Source organism: Pteropus vampyrus, unplaced genomic scaffold (genome assembly GCF_000151845.1).
Source record: "Pteropus vampyrus isolate Shadow unplaced genomic scaffold, Pvam_2.0 Scaffold19, whole genome shotgun sequence".
Taxonomy (NCBI): Eukaryota; Metazoa; Chordata; class Mammalia; order Chiroptera; family Pteropodidae; genus Pteropus; species Pteropus vampyrus.
Genome location: NW_011888800.1, coordinates 5,873,263 through 5,890,349, shown reverse-complemented (window position 1 = coordinate 5,890,349; position 17,087 = coordinate 5,873,263). Strand labels below are relative to the sequence as shown.

Here is a 17,087-nt window from a genome sequence, read left to right as displayed (position 1 = left end):
GGAATAGAAAGGTAAGGCACCTACTTTAATCAAGTATGTATGTCTGCTTTTTCTTCAGCTAGCTTACAGGTTGGAGATAAATACACAAAAACACAAAAATCTAACCCCCTGTTTCTCATTATTATTTAAAAATTTGTGATTAACAAATTAGGGAGTTCACTGTTTCATATGCTGGTCAAGATCTCTTCAGGGAGCTGTAAAGTACTTGAGGTCTGGGACCATGCGCTGTTTGTTTCTGTCTCAATGTCTAGTGCTAGATTAACTTTCCTTGGCTTTCTTGAACATCTTGTTCTCTGTAGTATTGAGGGGTAGAATCGACCAGATGTTGGCACTGACTTGATGTATAGCCATTGGCTCACATTTGAACTTTGCCCCTCAAAGGAGAATGCTTTCAAGGTAAGGAATATTGTAATAACAGATTGGTTGTTTTTGATAAATTCCTCCTTGACCAGTTGACTGACTTTAGAGGAAATTTCCTAGACAATGATATGAATTAAAAATGAAGTAATTAAGAATACATTTATACAAATTTCCCAGAACGACCACTGAGATGGAAAGAAAGCAACATACAGAATGCAGTGCTTTAAACTAGAGAAATAGTTTAGTTTGTGTAAATTTTAACAGAAAAGAATTAGTCTAACACTTATTCCTACTGAATCTCAAAGCAAATCTTACTTGCTTGGAAACAAGAATTAAAACTGGAAATATAATAAAAATACAGTAGCAATCTCAAAATGTCTGAAATTGTGATTTGATGCTATACCTTTAGGTTACTCATTAGTTATAGAAGTATTAAACAGAAACTTAAGAAAGTTTAAGTAAGGTATTTATCATATAATGATAGGAATATGTACTCTAATTCTTTCTGGGAATACTTGTTGACAGAATTTTATGGGAATAGGAGACAGATTTTCTAATTAAAGGAATAAAAATGACCTGAACTTTCTTTTTGTATGTAAATTAAAAGCCATACTGGAATTTAACAAAATATTAATGAGTATAGTTGCTTTTTTTCTCATGTTTAAACTTTCATTTCTCTTTCATTAGTCTGCAAAAAATAGTGAAGCTTTGCCAAGTAATGAGGAGATGGAAAATACAAAAAAGTTCCTCGCTTGGACTGCTGTATCAGAAGAAACTGTCGGTGAGTAAAATCGATTCATCTTTATTTTTATCCCAGAGTTCTAGAATATTTGGATTAAGGTAAAATTTTCAATTCAATAATTTCTTTCTTTTTTGTTATAAGTTTAACTCTTCTTTAGGGGAAATGATCACATTAGGTGGGATCACATAGAACTACCCTGAGCTTAGGTATGTTTCACAGTCTTCAGGCTTTGTATCTGCTCAAGCATGGGGGGACAAGGCAGTGAAAAATCAGGAAATAGACAAAGTACTGTCTTCACTTCCTGTGTGTCCTAGGATCTTCTGGATACCCAGTTTTTGCAGATAGTTCCCTAATGGCCTAACATCCTCCCATGAGGTGTCTCACTCAGGCCTCCATAACCCCCTTCATAAAAATCCATTACTGATTTGTCCTATTTTCTGTTCTCTCACAGTCGTGCTTTTTTGAGACCAGCCAATTAATTTTGTACATGTTTCTACTCCCCACCTTGTGTGTATGTATATTTGTGATTCTGCCCCCTTCCCCAACTCTTCTTCCTTTTTCTTCTTCTTTTTTTTCTTATGTAGAACTATTATAGAGTCATGTAACCTATTTTAGCCTGCTTTATTTATATAGTGGCGAAAATTTTAGGGATTGAGAAGCAGTTGGTATTTTTTTGGTAGGACACTTTTGAAGTCTTTTCCAGGGGTCCCAAACTCCCAGGCCGGGCCACAGACTGGTATTGGTCCGTGGCCTGTTAGGAACTGGGCTGCACAGCAGGAGGCGAGTGGTGGGGGAGTGAGGAAAGTTTCATCTGTATTTGCAGTCACTCCCCAGTGCTAGTCAGTGCCTCAGCTCCACCTCAGATCATCAGGCATTTGATTCTCATAGGATCACAGGTCCCTGGTGCCAAAAAGATTGAGGACCACTGCTGAGTTTGACCTACATAACATAAGCGGTCATCTAGTACTGTGTGAGCATTAGACTGGCTCTAAGCAGGGGCCTCTGATTTCTCCGAAAATTCTGGAATTCTTTTGTCTTTTACGAAGTGGATGTCTAGCATTTTAGAATTCCAACATTCTGATCCAGGCTACTGCACCTCTTTAGTATGAGCTTTGATGTGGATGAAATTTCTTCTGGATCTAGCCTTGAGAGCCCAGAAGCTGCTTGGGCATGTCTTCATAGAGAGAGAGAATGATGCTGGCCCATTCCCACAGATAGTTCAGTAGTGTCTCTCTGAAATTCACATTACGTGGAACCTCAGAATATGACCTTATTTAAAAATAGGGTCTCTGCATATGTAATTAGTTAAGATGAGATCGCACTGAATAAGAGTGGGCCCTAAATCCAATACTGGTGTCCTTATGAGAAGAAGAGAAGACTCATATTGCATTTAGTTGTCCTGTCTCTTTAGTCTCCGGTCTGGGATAGTTCTTCAGTCTTTCCTTGTCTTTCATGATCTTGACTTGTTTGGAGAGTACTGGTCAGTTATTTTATAAACCATCCTTCAATTTCAGTTTGCCTGATGTTTCCCTCTTGATTAAATGGAGGTTAGGCATTTTTGCAAGAACACCCCAGAAGTGATGTGCTGCTCTCAGTTAGTTATACTCGGTGTACCTAATGTCAATATATCTTATTACTGTTGATGTTAACCTTGAAAATTTGGTTAAGGTAGTGCCTGCTGGCTTTCTCCATTGTAAAATTACTATTTTTCCTTTCATACCTAATAAATATCTTGGGTGAAATACTTTAAGACTATGTAAATATCCTGTTTCTCCTCAAAATTTCAGCCACTAGTTTTAGCATCCATCAGTAGTTCTTGTTTGCAATAATTATTACTATATGCCACTAAATTTTGGGTGAATTTAATGCAACAATGGATAACTGGAGTGATTTGCATCAGCGTTATTTTTAATTACTGTATATTAATTCACTATATGGATGTACTATCATTTGTTTAACTAAGACCCTCCTGTTAAACATTTAGATTATTTCCTTTGTTTTTCAATTTTTTAAAAATTATGTGTAATGCTGCAATAACATCTTTATGCTATTATTTTATTACCTTCTGTGGTAGTCTGAAAAAATGCCCTGCCCCCAAGAAATATCCATGGCAGCTGTGAATTCTACTTTATTTGGAAAAGGGGTCTTTGTAGATATGATTAATAAGTTAAGGATTTTAAGATGAGGAGATTATCCTGGATTATGAAGGTGGGCCCTAAATGCCATTATTATTATTTTTTTTAAAATTATTTTTTTGATGACGTTGGTTAATGAAATCTAGTAAGTACTAAATTATAACTATCCTTATAAGAGAGGGAGAATAGAAGGCAATGTGAAGATAGAGGCAGAGATTGAAGTGATGTGTCCTCAAGCCAGGGAATGCTGGCGTCACCAGAAACTGGCAGAAGTCAGGAATGGAATCTCAACTAAGGCCCTTGGAGGGTACGATCCTACTGACATCTTGATTTGAACTTCTGGTCTCCAACACTGTGAGAAAATATATTTGGATAGTTTCAAGTGACCAAGTTTGTGTTAATTGGTGACACCGGTTACAAGAAACTAATACACCTTTGAATAAATTCCTATAATACATATTAGTTTGTCAAAGGTGTTGGACTTTTAAAATATTTTTATCTATATCGACTTATTGAAAGGTTATATCAATTTAGACTCCCACCAACATTGTATCTTAATGTTGTGTTCCTATGCCCACAACAACAATGGATTTCATAATTGTTTTAAATCTTTGTTTATTTAAAATGGAATCGCAATAATTCATATCTCTCAAGGAAGTTGAATATTTATTCTTTTATTTAGCCATTTTGTGACTTATTTGTTCTTTTATAACGTAAGGTATTCCTTTTTATTGATTCTCTGTCATAAATATCAAATACATTTTTTTCTAACTTATTTTTCTTTAGTTTTGTATTATTTCTTGCTTTACCAAAGTTAATATTTTTTTAGTTAGCTAAATAGTCATTTATTTTGTTATTTTGTTGCTCTGCTTAAAAAGGCCATTTCCAATTTAAGATTATATAAAAATGTACCTGTTTTCCTTTAGTACAGTTATTATTTTATGAAATAATTATGACAATCTACTTGGAATTTGTTTTGGTGTTGCAAATGAAGTAGAAAGTTGATTTAGGTTTTTCCCCCTAATTTGTTAGTTTGTTATGTTGAGACCTTTTATTGAATAATACATAATTTCCCCACATTTGAATATTAACTTTATCATGCACTAATTTGTTCTATGTATAAAATGTCTATTTATTGCCTTAATATTTCTGTCTGTGCTGATGTTAGTAGTGTACTGTTTTGATTATTGTAACTTCGTAATGCATTTTATTAGGGCAGCTATGTTGTCTTTTATAAAAAGTTTTTTTTGGAGCAACATATTTTTCTCTCTGAGAGCTGTTTAGCAATGACTACATTATTTAAGAAAAAAGACTGCAAAGCATCTCTAAACCTATAGCTTATAAATGCTTTTTACTAATTTAAACATTTAAAGACTATTGTATGAAGGTAATCTGTCTCAAAGTTTTTCTATTTTCTTTCGTGTCTCTTGGTAATTCTATAACTTCATAGAATTGAGACTATGCCCCTTATTTCAAATTAAAAAAATAACAGTGCCAGGAATGTGACTCTGGATGCCATAGCATCTCAGCATTTGTATTTTAGAAAGCAGATGCTAAATGCTGATTTCTCTAATGGTTGAGGCAATAGGCGAGGGGGTCCATGATGGCCTTTTGACATTAACAGAGTTCACTACCAAGTGAACTTTTGGCCCTGGAGGGCAAGACTTTCGTTTTCAGTTAGTTGCCCTTTTTTCAGAATTAAATCAGAGCTATCAAATACGTGAATTTCTAAAGCTCATGACATGTATATTTGGCTTAAACTTATAGAGCTCATAGTTGTATCCCTGGAGTTCCAAGACTACTACTGTAGGCCCCATAGACAGTTACAGTCATGTTAGATTAGTACTAATGTTGTAATGTGGAGTTGGGCTTAATGAGCTGAAAGCTGGAGTTACCAGGGGCTTGAAAGTTATGTTCAGAGAGAATCATTGCTTTAAACACTATCACGTTAGAATTTAGACTTTTAGATTTTGAATTCTTAGTCAATTATAACATATTGGCAGAGCAGGTAAGATTTATGAGATTTATTTCTTTATGTTTATATTTTATTGAAATTTTATTTATTCTTTATTAATTAATTTATATTTCTTTATTTATATTTATAAGACTTATCAGATTGGTTTATTATGTATTGGTGGAGCAGATAAGATGCAAAATAGGGTTGATGTAAAAGGAAATGCAATAAAAGACAGGTGAAACAATGTCTATTGACTCTCACTCTTGTTACCATCTGTCTTGATTAGCTCACACTAGACCAGTTCACCAAAGTGAAGAGAAATTATTGTATTCCTATTTCTTCAGATTTAATTAGGATGTTTTTCTTTGATGACTGGTCTTTTATAAAAGACAAATTCCTTAAGGAAACTTCCTCTGGCTCTTTATATCATAGGTATGTATTTAGCAGTCACGTATTTGATTTTTTAAAATCTTAAGACACCAAAGGGATAGTATTTACTTTACATTACATTATTAGCCTAATTACACATTTAAAAATATTTTATGTAACATAATTATTACCTTATTTCAAATAGGAAACTTTTGGAATCTTCAGTTTAAGAAAGGTATTATTAGGAGAGTATTTTCACTGTGTGTATGGAAGAAATAAATAGAAATGCAAGATTTTAATTTGACCACAGCTATCAAATAGCACTAATTTTTGAGTCTCATATTCCTACTATTACAACATAGCAGCATATTATATAGTGTGAAAATGCTTCTATTTCCATTCTGGGATCAGTTTCTTTCCCATGTTATTCACTAAATTTCGGCTACTCCTCTTAATTAAAAATATAAAAATTAAATAATTAAAAATTATTTTGATCAAGCCTATATATATAGCCATAAGTTTTAAAGTAAAATGTTTCTCCAAGGCTTGTTATGAAAACTGCAATCTTTTGCTGTTTCCCTTCATGATCATTTTTTCTGTTACCAGGAAAGTGCAAAGCCTTTATAAATTGTCCAGTAGATGGCAGCATCTAGTTAACATACATACTTTAAAAAAATCTCAAAGAATTTGGAGACAGAAGAACCTGGGCTTGAACTTTAAACACACATGTGCAAACATACGCAAACCTACTTTCTACTTTTCTTCTTATTTTTTATTTTTTAAAAAGGGGACCTTTTTAGATGAGTATTTGTTTTCTCTCCCATTCATTTCCTTAACTTTTTATTTAAGAGTAACTTGATGGACTTTGGGCTGGTGTCAGAATGACAATTTCCAATCTGTTTTCCCTCAAACGCAAAATACATCCTAGTCCCCTCCCTTCTCACATCACAAATAACAAACAGCAAAAAGAAAAGAAAAGGAAAGAAAAGATACTTGTTCAATTGTTATTTAGTTGTTTTTTTTTTTTATAGGTACCGAACACAAATGAGGCCTTGACTCCAAGAGAAAGATAAAAAACACATTAAATTTATTTTTACCACATTTTGACTTTTTAACCCAGAGTTAATAACCTCAAGTTTAACTATGGGGATTTGGAAGTAAACAACATTGTGCTTTCTAGAGATCTCAGAGATATTTTAAAAGTCTATCCCACCTCATCTTTGAGGGATCTCTATTAAGTTTTTCTAGAGAAATGTGAAAATCAAAACTTTACCACACCAGAAGTTTTCCCTTGGTTTTTAGCATTTATCTGATGGATAGAATTCAGTACTCTCTGAAACAGATATATCTAGTGATAGGAGCATTTATTTTTGGTGTTTTGTTACAGATTATTCTTTTTTGCCTTTGTCACATTTGCCTCTTGTGTTTCCAGCTCCAAATTTGTAAGTATGTGTAAGCACACAACAGGGACACAATGATCAATCTCAAAATCAAAGTGCTTTTCTGTGAAATTCAGGTATGTGATAACTTCTGCTTTTAGATGTTAAGATAAAATAGTCCAAGAAAATCTGATGATCTCTTTCTGCTTTGATTTGCAGAGGACTGGAGAAAATCATAAAACTGGTAACTGGTATAGCTAAGGAATTTCGGTTTTTAACCTATGTTGGTATCTCAGTATAGCCTAGCAGTTTCTTTTGCAGTCTCCAAAATGGCTCTTCCAAATTGTTACTATGTGTTTAACCTCCTGTCAGTCTTCTGCAAGTTCTTCTCTCTGTGAGTCTTACTTACTATCCAGAGAAAATGAATCAACTGGATGGAATCCCTTCTATATTCTTTTTTTCTGTCTCTAAACTGTACTCTGATTGTGTTCCTCCATCCCTCTTCACTCTTATCTTAGATCGAGGGAATGGTGCTCTTCTCCAAGGTCAAAGTCAATAACATCCTACCTATTTCACCCTGTCCCTGGCTCCTGATCCATTAATCACTCACTTTCTCTCTCTCTCACTCAGAGCTTCACTCTTTGTCCTCTCTGACTCCTTTCCTTCAGTTTACCATGTTCAAATCTTCTGGTTCTAACACAGTATCAAAGAGCCATCAAACCAACCAAACATACAAATAAAACCTCTTCCCTCAGTTCTTCACCCTGCTCTCAAAAAGATACCACTCAATTTTCCTCCTTTCCTTAAAAGGTCAGACTTCTTGAAAGAATAGTCTACACCTACTGGTGCTACCTGGTCAACTTCCATTTACTCCTCAACTCAATGTTATGTATTTTCTTCTATCATACTACAGAAACTACTTCATCAGTGGTTCTCCTAAAGTCGTAATCCAGTGACATACTTCCAGTTTTTATCTTACTTGATATCTCTGTAGCATCTGACACAGTTGACCACTCGTAGAATAGTAGCATTTTTACTGGATTCATTGTTTGCTGGTGGTTCTCCTCTCCCTCCTCCTTTATTTCCCATCGTGGAAACCTAATCTTCCTTTCATGTGGTTATGATTTCATCACCCATCCAGTCTTTGTGATGGTTAATTTTATGTGTCAACTTGACTGGGTCATAGGATGCCCAGAGGTCTGGATAAACATTATTTCTGGGTGTATCCATGAGGGTGTTTCCGGAAGAGACCAGCATTTGAATTGATTGACTGAGTGGAGTGCATTACCCTCCCCAGTGTGGGTGGGCATCATCCAACCTGTTGAGAGCCTGAATAGAACTAAAAAATGGAAGAAGGGAGAATTTGCCCTTTCTCTACCTGACTGCTTGAGTTGGGACATTGATTTCCAGCCCTCAGTGACAATTAAATTATTTTATTAATTCCAATTATCTTTAATTATTTGCTTTGACTTGTTAGTATATGATTACCTGGCAATAATGCTATTTTTTTGTGTTCTTTTCAATAATTATTCATATTCAGAGAACTTTAGAAGGACTTAGTGTTGAAATTCATTGAATGCATTTCAATATCTGTTTAAATATCATAAAGTTTTTTTTACTTGACATACTTATTTAATGTTTTAAAATTAATAGATTTAAATACCAAATTAGTCTTTTTTTCCTGAGTCAATATTTCTTGGTTATGGAAGATTATTTTTTAAAATTTAGTACCATGTGTGAACGGTTAAATCTATTTAGAGTTTTTGTATCTACATTTATAAGTGAGATTCTCTCTCTCTCTCTCTCTCTTCTCCCCCCGCTCCATGTGTGTGTGTGTGTGTGTGTGTGTGTGTGTGTGTGTGTGTGTGTGTGTGAGAGAGAGAGAGAGAGAGAGAGAGAGAGAGAGACACGGATTGTCCCCCATGTGCATGCATGTTATGGTATTGGAGGTAGAGGTTGGGTTGGGGGTGTATGTATGTGTGTGCTTTGTCAGGCTCTGTTAACTTCATAAAATGAATAGGGCTGGATGGTCATTTATTTCTATGCTTTGCAATAGTTTATATAACATAGAGATTATCTGTTCCTTAAAAATTTGAAACATTTCACTGAAAAAACCATCTGGTTCAAATAATTTCTTGGAGGCAATTCTCTCTTTTCTCAGCTTCTTTCATAATTACTATTGTGTTTAAGTTTACTAGTCTTCTGGAGTCAATTTTGGCAATATATCCATGTCACTGAAATTTTCAAGTACCCATTTCACCGAGATTTAAAATTTTACTAATGTAAAATTTCATATACAGCAGTATTTTAAAATAATAATTCTCCTTATTAATTATATGTTCCATTTCTTATTTCTAATTTTGTTCATGTTTTCCTTCTTTCCTTTAAATCTAAAATTTTTTTTTAGTTAACTTTTTGTTTTGGCATAGTTTTAGATTTACAGAAAAATTGTGAAGACAGTACAGAGATTTCCCATATACCTGGAACCAGTTTCCCCTATTAACATTAATATGGTACATGTGTTACAATTAATGAACCAATGTTAATACATTATTATTAACTAAAGTCCATACTTTATTCAGACACTTAGTTTTTACGTAAAGTCCTTTTTCTGTTCCAGGATATCGTCTAGGATACCACAATACATTTAATCTTCATGTCTCCTTAGGCTACTCTTGGCTATGCACTTTCTCAGACTTTCCTTGTTTTTGATGATTTTGGCATTTTTGAGGAGTGCTTGCTGGTCAGGTGTTTTGTAGGATTTTCAGCAATTGTACTCTAACTCATGTTTTTCTCATGATTTGACTAGAGTTGTATGTTCTTGGGAAGAAGACCACAGAGTAAAATGCCTTTTCCATTTAATCACATCATACTATCAACACAACTATCACTGTTAATGTTAACTCTGATCACCTGGCTGAGGAAATGTTTGTCAGATTTCTCCACTGTAAAGTTTCTCTATTTTCCTTTCCTTCCTATGCTGTCCTCTTTGGAAGGAAGTTATAATGTGCAGACCATACTTAAGGAGGTGAAGCATAACTCCTTGAAAGAAGAGTGTTTACATACGTTATTTTGAATTATTCTGCATGGGGGATTTGTCTATTCTCTCCATTCATTCATTCATTCATTCATTCATTCAACATTTATATTAGTATAGACTTATTTATAGTTTGAGTTACAATCCAATACCACTTTATTTATTTCATTGCTCAAATTTTCCCAGCCTTGGCCACTGGGAGCCTTTCAGTTGACCCCTGTGTCCTACTGACATACTTTCATCATTGTGATTTCTAGCACTGTAAGATGCTCCAGACTCATCTTTATTTCCTACCTGAGTCCTAGATTCAGCTATTTTCCCAAGGAACTCTGGTTCCTCTGAAGAATATTAGAAACCAAAATCTGGGTGCTAGGTGTGCTTATTGCTACTGGGGAGGTGTTTCTAGGCCCTCTGGGAAAGGAAATATTTGTTTATGCTAACCTGTTATATATATACCTATATATATTTCTATGTGTAACTATCTGCATCTGTAATAAGCTAAACATGAGTTCATACTGATGTGTCCAACTTTATTACCACATGGATCATTCTACTCTTTCCCCCTTGCTCTTCTGTAACCTCCACTCCAACAATGAGAAACCTGATTATCACCATTTACTTAATTGTTCATTTCCACTATACATGTATAGCAATATGAAAATTATTGACCTATACCTCCATAGGACACAGCTTAATCAACTGGAGTATAATGCTCATGTGCAGTTTCTGTTGCCTTTAGTCTTTCTTCACTCATTTCCAAAGTTACCTAAATGAGCTCCTTTTTCCTCCACTCCCTTCAGTGAATTTATTTTATGCATTTGTAAAAGAGTTAGATTGTTTTGTTAAATTCTGCATTCCATCTGGGATTCTGTGATATCCTGACTAATCTTTTGAAAATTTATATACATTAAGGTTCACTCTTTGTCCTATGAAGTTAGTGGTTTTCAAAAATACATAGCATTATGTAACCACCATTGTGGTATCATACAGAATAGCTTTACCACCCTAAAAGATCCTCCGTGTGAATTCCCATTCAACCCTCCTTCACTGACCCCTAGCCATCACTGATCTTTTTACTGTCTCCAATTTTCTCTTTTCCAAATGTTATATAATTGGAATCGTACAGTATGTAGCCTTTTAAGATTGGGTTCTTTCACTAGTAAGATTCATCCATGTCTTTTTGTGGCTCGATGGCTAATTTCTTTTTGTTGCTGAATAACATTTCATTCTATGGATATACCATTGGCTATGCCTTGGTTTGTTTATCACTTCGCCTATTGAAAGGTATCTTGATTGCTTCTAGCTTTTGGTGATTATGAATAAAGCTGCTTTAAACATTTGTGTACAGATTCTTGTGTAGACATAAATTTTTATTCGTTTAGGTAATTATTTAGCAGCAGAATTGCTGGATCATATGTTAAGATTAACTTTGTAAGAAACTGCCTGTCTTCTAAATTAGCTGTTCCATTTTGCATTTCCACCAGCAAAAAATGAGAATTACTGTTGCTCTTTATCATTGCCAACAATTGGTAATGTCAGTTTTTTGGATTTTAGCCATTTTAATAGGTATATATTGGTGTCTTATTGTTTTAATTTGTATTTGCATTTCCCTGGTGACAAACAATTTTGATGCTTTTCAGATGCTTATTTGCCATCTGTGAGTTGTCTGTTTAGTGAGTTGTCTGTTTAGATCATGTGCCTGTTTTAAAAACCGGATTGCTTTTTTTTCTTACTGTTGATTTTTAAGAATTCTTTGTATATTTTGGATGCAAATGTTTTATCAGATATGTATTTTGCAGATATTTTCTCCCAGCCTGTGGCTTGTTTTCATTTTCTTAATAGTGTCTTTTGTAGAGCAATTAAAAGTTTTTAATCTTAATAAAGTTTAACTTATCAATTTTTAATTTCATGGATTATGCTTTGAGTATTGACTATAAAAAGTCATCACCACACCCAAGGTCACATAAACTTTCCCCCTATGTTTTCTTTTAGAAGTTTTATAGCTTTTGCATTTTACATTTAAGTTTAATCCAGTTTGAGTTAATTTTTGTGAAAAATGTAAGGTCTATGTCTAGATTCTTATTTTTGTTGCATATGAACATCCAGTTGTTACAGCACCATTTGTTGAAGAGGTTTCCTCTCTCCATTGAATTGCCTTTGCTCTGTTAAAGATCAGTTGACCATATTTTTGTGGGTCAATTTCTAAATCCTCTGTTATATTTCATTGGCCTATGTGTCTGTTCTTTCATCAATACCATGTTATCTTGGTTATAATTTATATTTTCTCTTTTTAACATTGTTCTTGCAGATTTTTCTTTTTATTCTTTCAAGAAGCAGTTTTGAAATTTTTTTTTTTGCTAATTCTAGTTCTTTATTATTTCTTTTCTTGAACTTGTTTTGTTATTGTTTTCTCTAGCTTCTTCAGTTAAGTTAAACAAGCTCATTTCATTTGCTCTTAAAATCTTAGTCTGGTAGGGCTGCCATATAAAAATACCATAGGCTGGATGGCTTAACAGTAGACATTTATTTTCTTGTAATTCCGGAGGCTAGAAGTTCAAGATTAAGGTGTTGGACTTTTTTTTATTTTGGTGAGGTTTCTCTTCCTTGCAGTTGGCCACTTTCTCACTGTATCTTTGTAGGAACTTTTCCTTGTGCACAAGGGGAAATGAGGGGGATGGACACACACACACATATCAGGAAATTAACATTAATACAATATTTTTATCCAGTCTACAGGTTTTATTTATTCTTTGTCAGTTGTCCCACTAATATCTTTCATAGCAAAAGGAGATCTCAGATCACGTATTGCATTTAGTTGTTATAGCTCTTTAGTTATTCTTTGTTTTTTTGTTTTTTGTTTTGTTTTTTTTTTTACATTGGCATTTTGAAGACTACAGATGTGTTATTTTGTGGACCACTTCTAGTTTGGGTTTGTTTTTGTTTCCACACTATTTGGTGCATGTTATGCATTTAAAATTTTAAAAAATTTTTCAATTACAGATGACCTTAAATATTATATTAGTTTCAGGTATATCAGGTTATGTGTTTTTGGTAAGAATCTTACAGAAGTGATAACTGTGTCCTTCTCAATGGATCCTATCATGAAGCACATGATGTTGATAGTCCCATTACTGGCGATGTTAACTTCGATCACTTGGTTATGTTTCTGTTAGCCTTCTCCATTGTTAAAGATACTATTTTTTCTTATGTGCTGAATAAGTTATCTTGTGAGGAGATACTCTGAGGCTATTATCGTGTTATTCTTCGAACTTTCAACCACTAGTTTTATCACCCATTGATGATTCTTACCTGAATCAGTTATTATTATCAGTTATTATTATAATCATCACCCATTGATGATTCTTACCTGAATCAGTTATTATATTAATTATTTTCTAATTCCATTATTTCTTCTACGTTAGTGTTTTTTTTCCTCAAGGAGTTAAACTCCTGCAATTGAATGCCTGACTTTCGAAACTGTTATCTTTTAAATCCAAAGCTGAGCTATGAGGCCTTTGTTCTAGGCTGTACCCACCTTCCATCTGAGGCAACGAATACCACCAATATTACCAAGACTGGGTGATGAATGACAAGGTCACAAGAATAATTTCAGCCTAGGAGAAGCCCCTAGGTTTAAAATCCTCAAATATCATCTTACTGTAATAGTTTTTAGTATTACAACTATTTATGTTTTTGTGTTTTTATAGGGGCTTTACTGTATAATTGAGTGAAACTGCTATTTAAAAGGAATTATGGGATCAAAAATAAATATATTATCACTCTAAGTATATAAAGTAACTTAAACCTATAATAAAATGTTGCCTAATTGCTGACTTGCTGAGCCTGCTTTAATGAATATTTAAGACCCTTAATAATAGTGGTTGCAAAAAAATTAAAGTTTGAAAAGAACTTTAAACCTTCTCATCTTTTGAATAACTTATTCCTTTCCCTCTAAGGCCTATATCACTAATTTGCTAGATTAACTCATCAAAGATTGTATAAAGATTAAAATTGCAATGCAATCCCACTGATGCTGCATTATTATTATGAATTCCAGTTTAGGGAACTGGAATTTGCCTTTATTGTGTGAAGTTGTGTATTTTGAATTTAGTGATGTTTGTGTGTTGTAGTGAAAATATCTTTTGCCTGCTTCTTTTGTCTGTATCAACTCAGAGGGGTGCTTGAATCAGGTTTGTTTCAGAGATAGGTTGTGGATCCTGTAATTTCTTCAAGACTTGTCATGTTTTATGAAGCAAAAACATTTCTGTGCCACAACCTGGCAGATTCTCTCATGTTAAGGCATAGAGACAGACTTAAAATAGAGGCTACTTATTTATGTTATCAGATTCTTGCAAATATATATTGTCTAAATTAACTAATAGAAGAACATACAATAATTTACATTAAAACAAAGAATTGAAAAACAGAACTTCTAATTTCTTTATGGGATTAGCCTAAGAGAATAAATCACAAAACAAGAGAGCTAACTGCTAAGAATCTCCTGGGTTTTCTCTTTCAAATGTTCTTTTATCTTAATGACTGACCATAGATTTAAAATCTTCACCTTGGGGATCTAAAAGAAAAAAGAAAAACACAAAGTTACTCAGTATGCATAATCTCTGTATTATGAGTGTTGGAATTTAGATACATTGGCACACCCTTGTACATCCTCTATGCATAGAAGTTCTAGAGAAATGCTATTTGACTGTCTTGATTTCTGCTGTTTGTTTCAGTGGCTCATGTACACAAAGATGATTATAATTTCTATCTGGAAGTGATATTGTCTTAAGAAATGTGTGTGGAGGGGATTGAAGAAAACTGCAGAGAATATTATTTCTTATCTTTTATTTTAAACAACTGTTCATGTAGGCATTTTCTTATTTATTTTATATGTATTAAACAAATGATTTTTAAAAAATCAATAGATCCTTCTCACTGTGAGCATGAAGATACCTTTTTCTCCGTGTTTCACACTCAAATACCACCAGAAGAATATGAAAACCGTATACAGAATGTCAGTCAAGGTAAGTTTTAATTTGTGTAATTTTCTATATTGTCACAAGAAAATGCTAGCTGTATACAGAAATAGTCATAGATGAAATGATTTGATGTGATTTAATCCGGAGGTAGATAGAAGTTGGTGAGGTTCTAGACAAAACAAGATTGGTGATGAGTTAGTCATTGTTGAAGTTAGTTGTTGAGGGTTTATTATACCATTTTTCTACTTTGGGATGTTTGAAATTTTTTTTACCTAATAAAGAGTTAAAGAAAAGATGGCTGCAAGTAATGAAAATCTAGCTTAAGGAAAAGAGAAAATTTATGGAAAGAATTCTGGTGGTAGACAGCTTTTTTGATTCCCAAAAGCATATTCTGTAGGTAGTCATTGAGAAGGAGACTATTTCAAAGTCTTAGAGAAGAGACCAACTGATCTGATTTGGGTTGGGTTAGGGGCCTACCACTGGCCTAACCAACTTGTCCAACCTAGCAATGGTTGGGTTCACTAAAGGAGCATGGCACTTTCTGCCATGGATCGTCAGCAGGATGGAGAGAAGACGAGGACATTTCTAGTAAGAAAATTCTGACCAGACATTCCAATGTTTTCTCCTATAATTTATTAAAAGTGTATTTTAAAGAAACTCTTATAAATGTAGATGTGGATGCATTTAATTTGAATTATTTTAATGTTGTGTTATTTAAGAGTATATGAATCTTCAACTGAATGAATAAACCTCATATTTCAACTTAAAAGGCTAATACAACTTGAATTATGGGAAAAAGTTATATATTTTATATCTAAGGAGGCCTGTCACCAAAAAAGTAACTCATACTCTAACTATTGGTAGTCCATTAAAAAATTATGTTACTGATTAGAAAATAAAACCCCAATCATAAAGCACAGATTTGTCTAGAAACCTGTAACTTAAATTTTAGTAAGACTTTTTTTACTCAGTTTTTATTTGAAAAGAATTTAAGTCCAAAGATCTTACTCTTTTCCTGGTTCTTTCCAGCTATTGTTGTGAAAATTTATTCTTTAATTATTAAATTTGTATTAAATCTTGGATAATTAGCTCTAAATACACAAATTGACTCTCCCTTAATCCTTTTCATTGAGGTAACCTCTCTTATAATACAAAGATCACTTTTAAGTAAACCTTGAGCTACTGGCTAGTGTTTTTCCCTTTTGGACTTTCATGTGGCAATATATCCTATCTTGTAGGGTGGACTCCATTTGTCATTTAAGAAGATTCTTCTTTATGCATATTTTTTGAGCTTTAATGAGGGGTTCACATGATCTTGTTTTAAATACTTTAAACATGACTACAGTGAAAACAAGATATTTAATAAAGAGAGTAAGAGTCCAAAAGTATTTTTCTACCCTTGTTTTGAGCACTCAAAGGTTGAGTTAAACCTTCTTTCAAAGGTTGAGAAAACTGATGGACTAGGATGGGCTCTAGGGATTTGTGTACATGGGATGTAGAACATCAAGGACGCTTATGCCCAGACCTCACTTAAAAGACAGGTTTGAACAAAAAGTTTATTGTTCAGAAAGGGTGATGGCAAATTAATAGAAGAGCAGGAAATGCCTCTAGTCTTTAGGGGAAGTTTTGTTTCATATGAAGACTAAAATAAAATATATTTTAAAATTCCCATAATATCAAAGGTTTCTCCTTCACATGTATCTCTTGCAGTTCTTTTTATATTTTCCATGATTACAAAGGAATCAACAGCAAGAAGTTTGATACATGTTAATGAATAATAAAAGTTTTATGTGAACTTCGTTGCAAATTATGTAGCACGTTTATCTTTTTAATAAATCTATGTATTATTTGGTTTCTGGATCTGGAATTTAGAGGTTCTTCTATGTGTGTTTTATTTCTTATATATTTTAATATATGCTTAAGGTAAAATTTTAGCATAACGGACAATTGTAATTATGAAAAAATGTCAAACTTTTTTAATATCAGATTTTACCTATGATGTGGAAAGAAATGAGTCATTGATCAAAGCAGAAAAGAAACCTTTCTCAAATACAGAAAAGATTGAGCTCAGGGGTAAACACAGCCAGGATTTTATTAAGAGAAACATTGAGGTATGTACTTAGAAATTT

The 17,087-nt window shown here is 33.4% G+C and overlaps 1 protein-coding gene across 1 annotated transcript in view; it reads left to right on the top strand.

Annotated features, from left to right (window-relative positions):
- FSIP1 (fibrous sheath interacting protein 1) overlaps positions 1–17,087 on the top strand; it is a 176,976-nt gene that overhangs the window by 24,381 nt on the left and 135,508 nt on the right. The window contains exons 5-7 of the mRNA XM_011354897.2: positions 1,048–1,141; positions 14,905–15,003; positions 16,945–17,069. Of these exons, the coding sequence (XP_011353199.1) occupies positions 1,048–1,141; positions 14,905–15,003; positions 16,945–17,069 (318 nt within the window). The remainder of the gene's footprint in view (positions 1–1,047; positions 1,142–14,904; positions 15,004–16,944; positions 17,070–17,087) is intronic.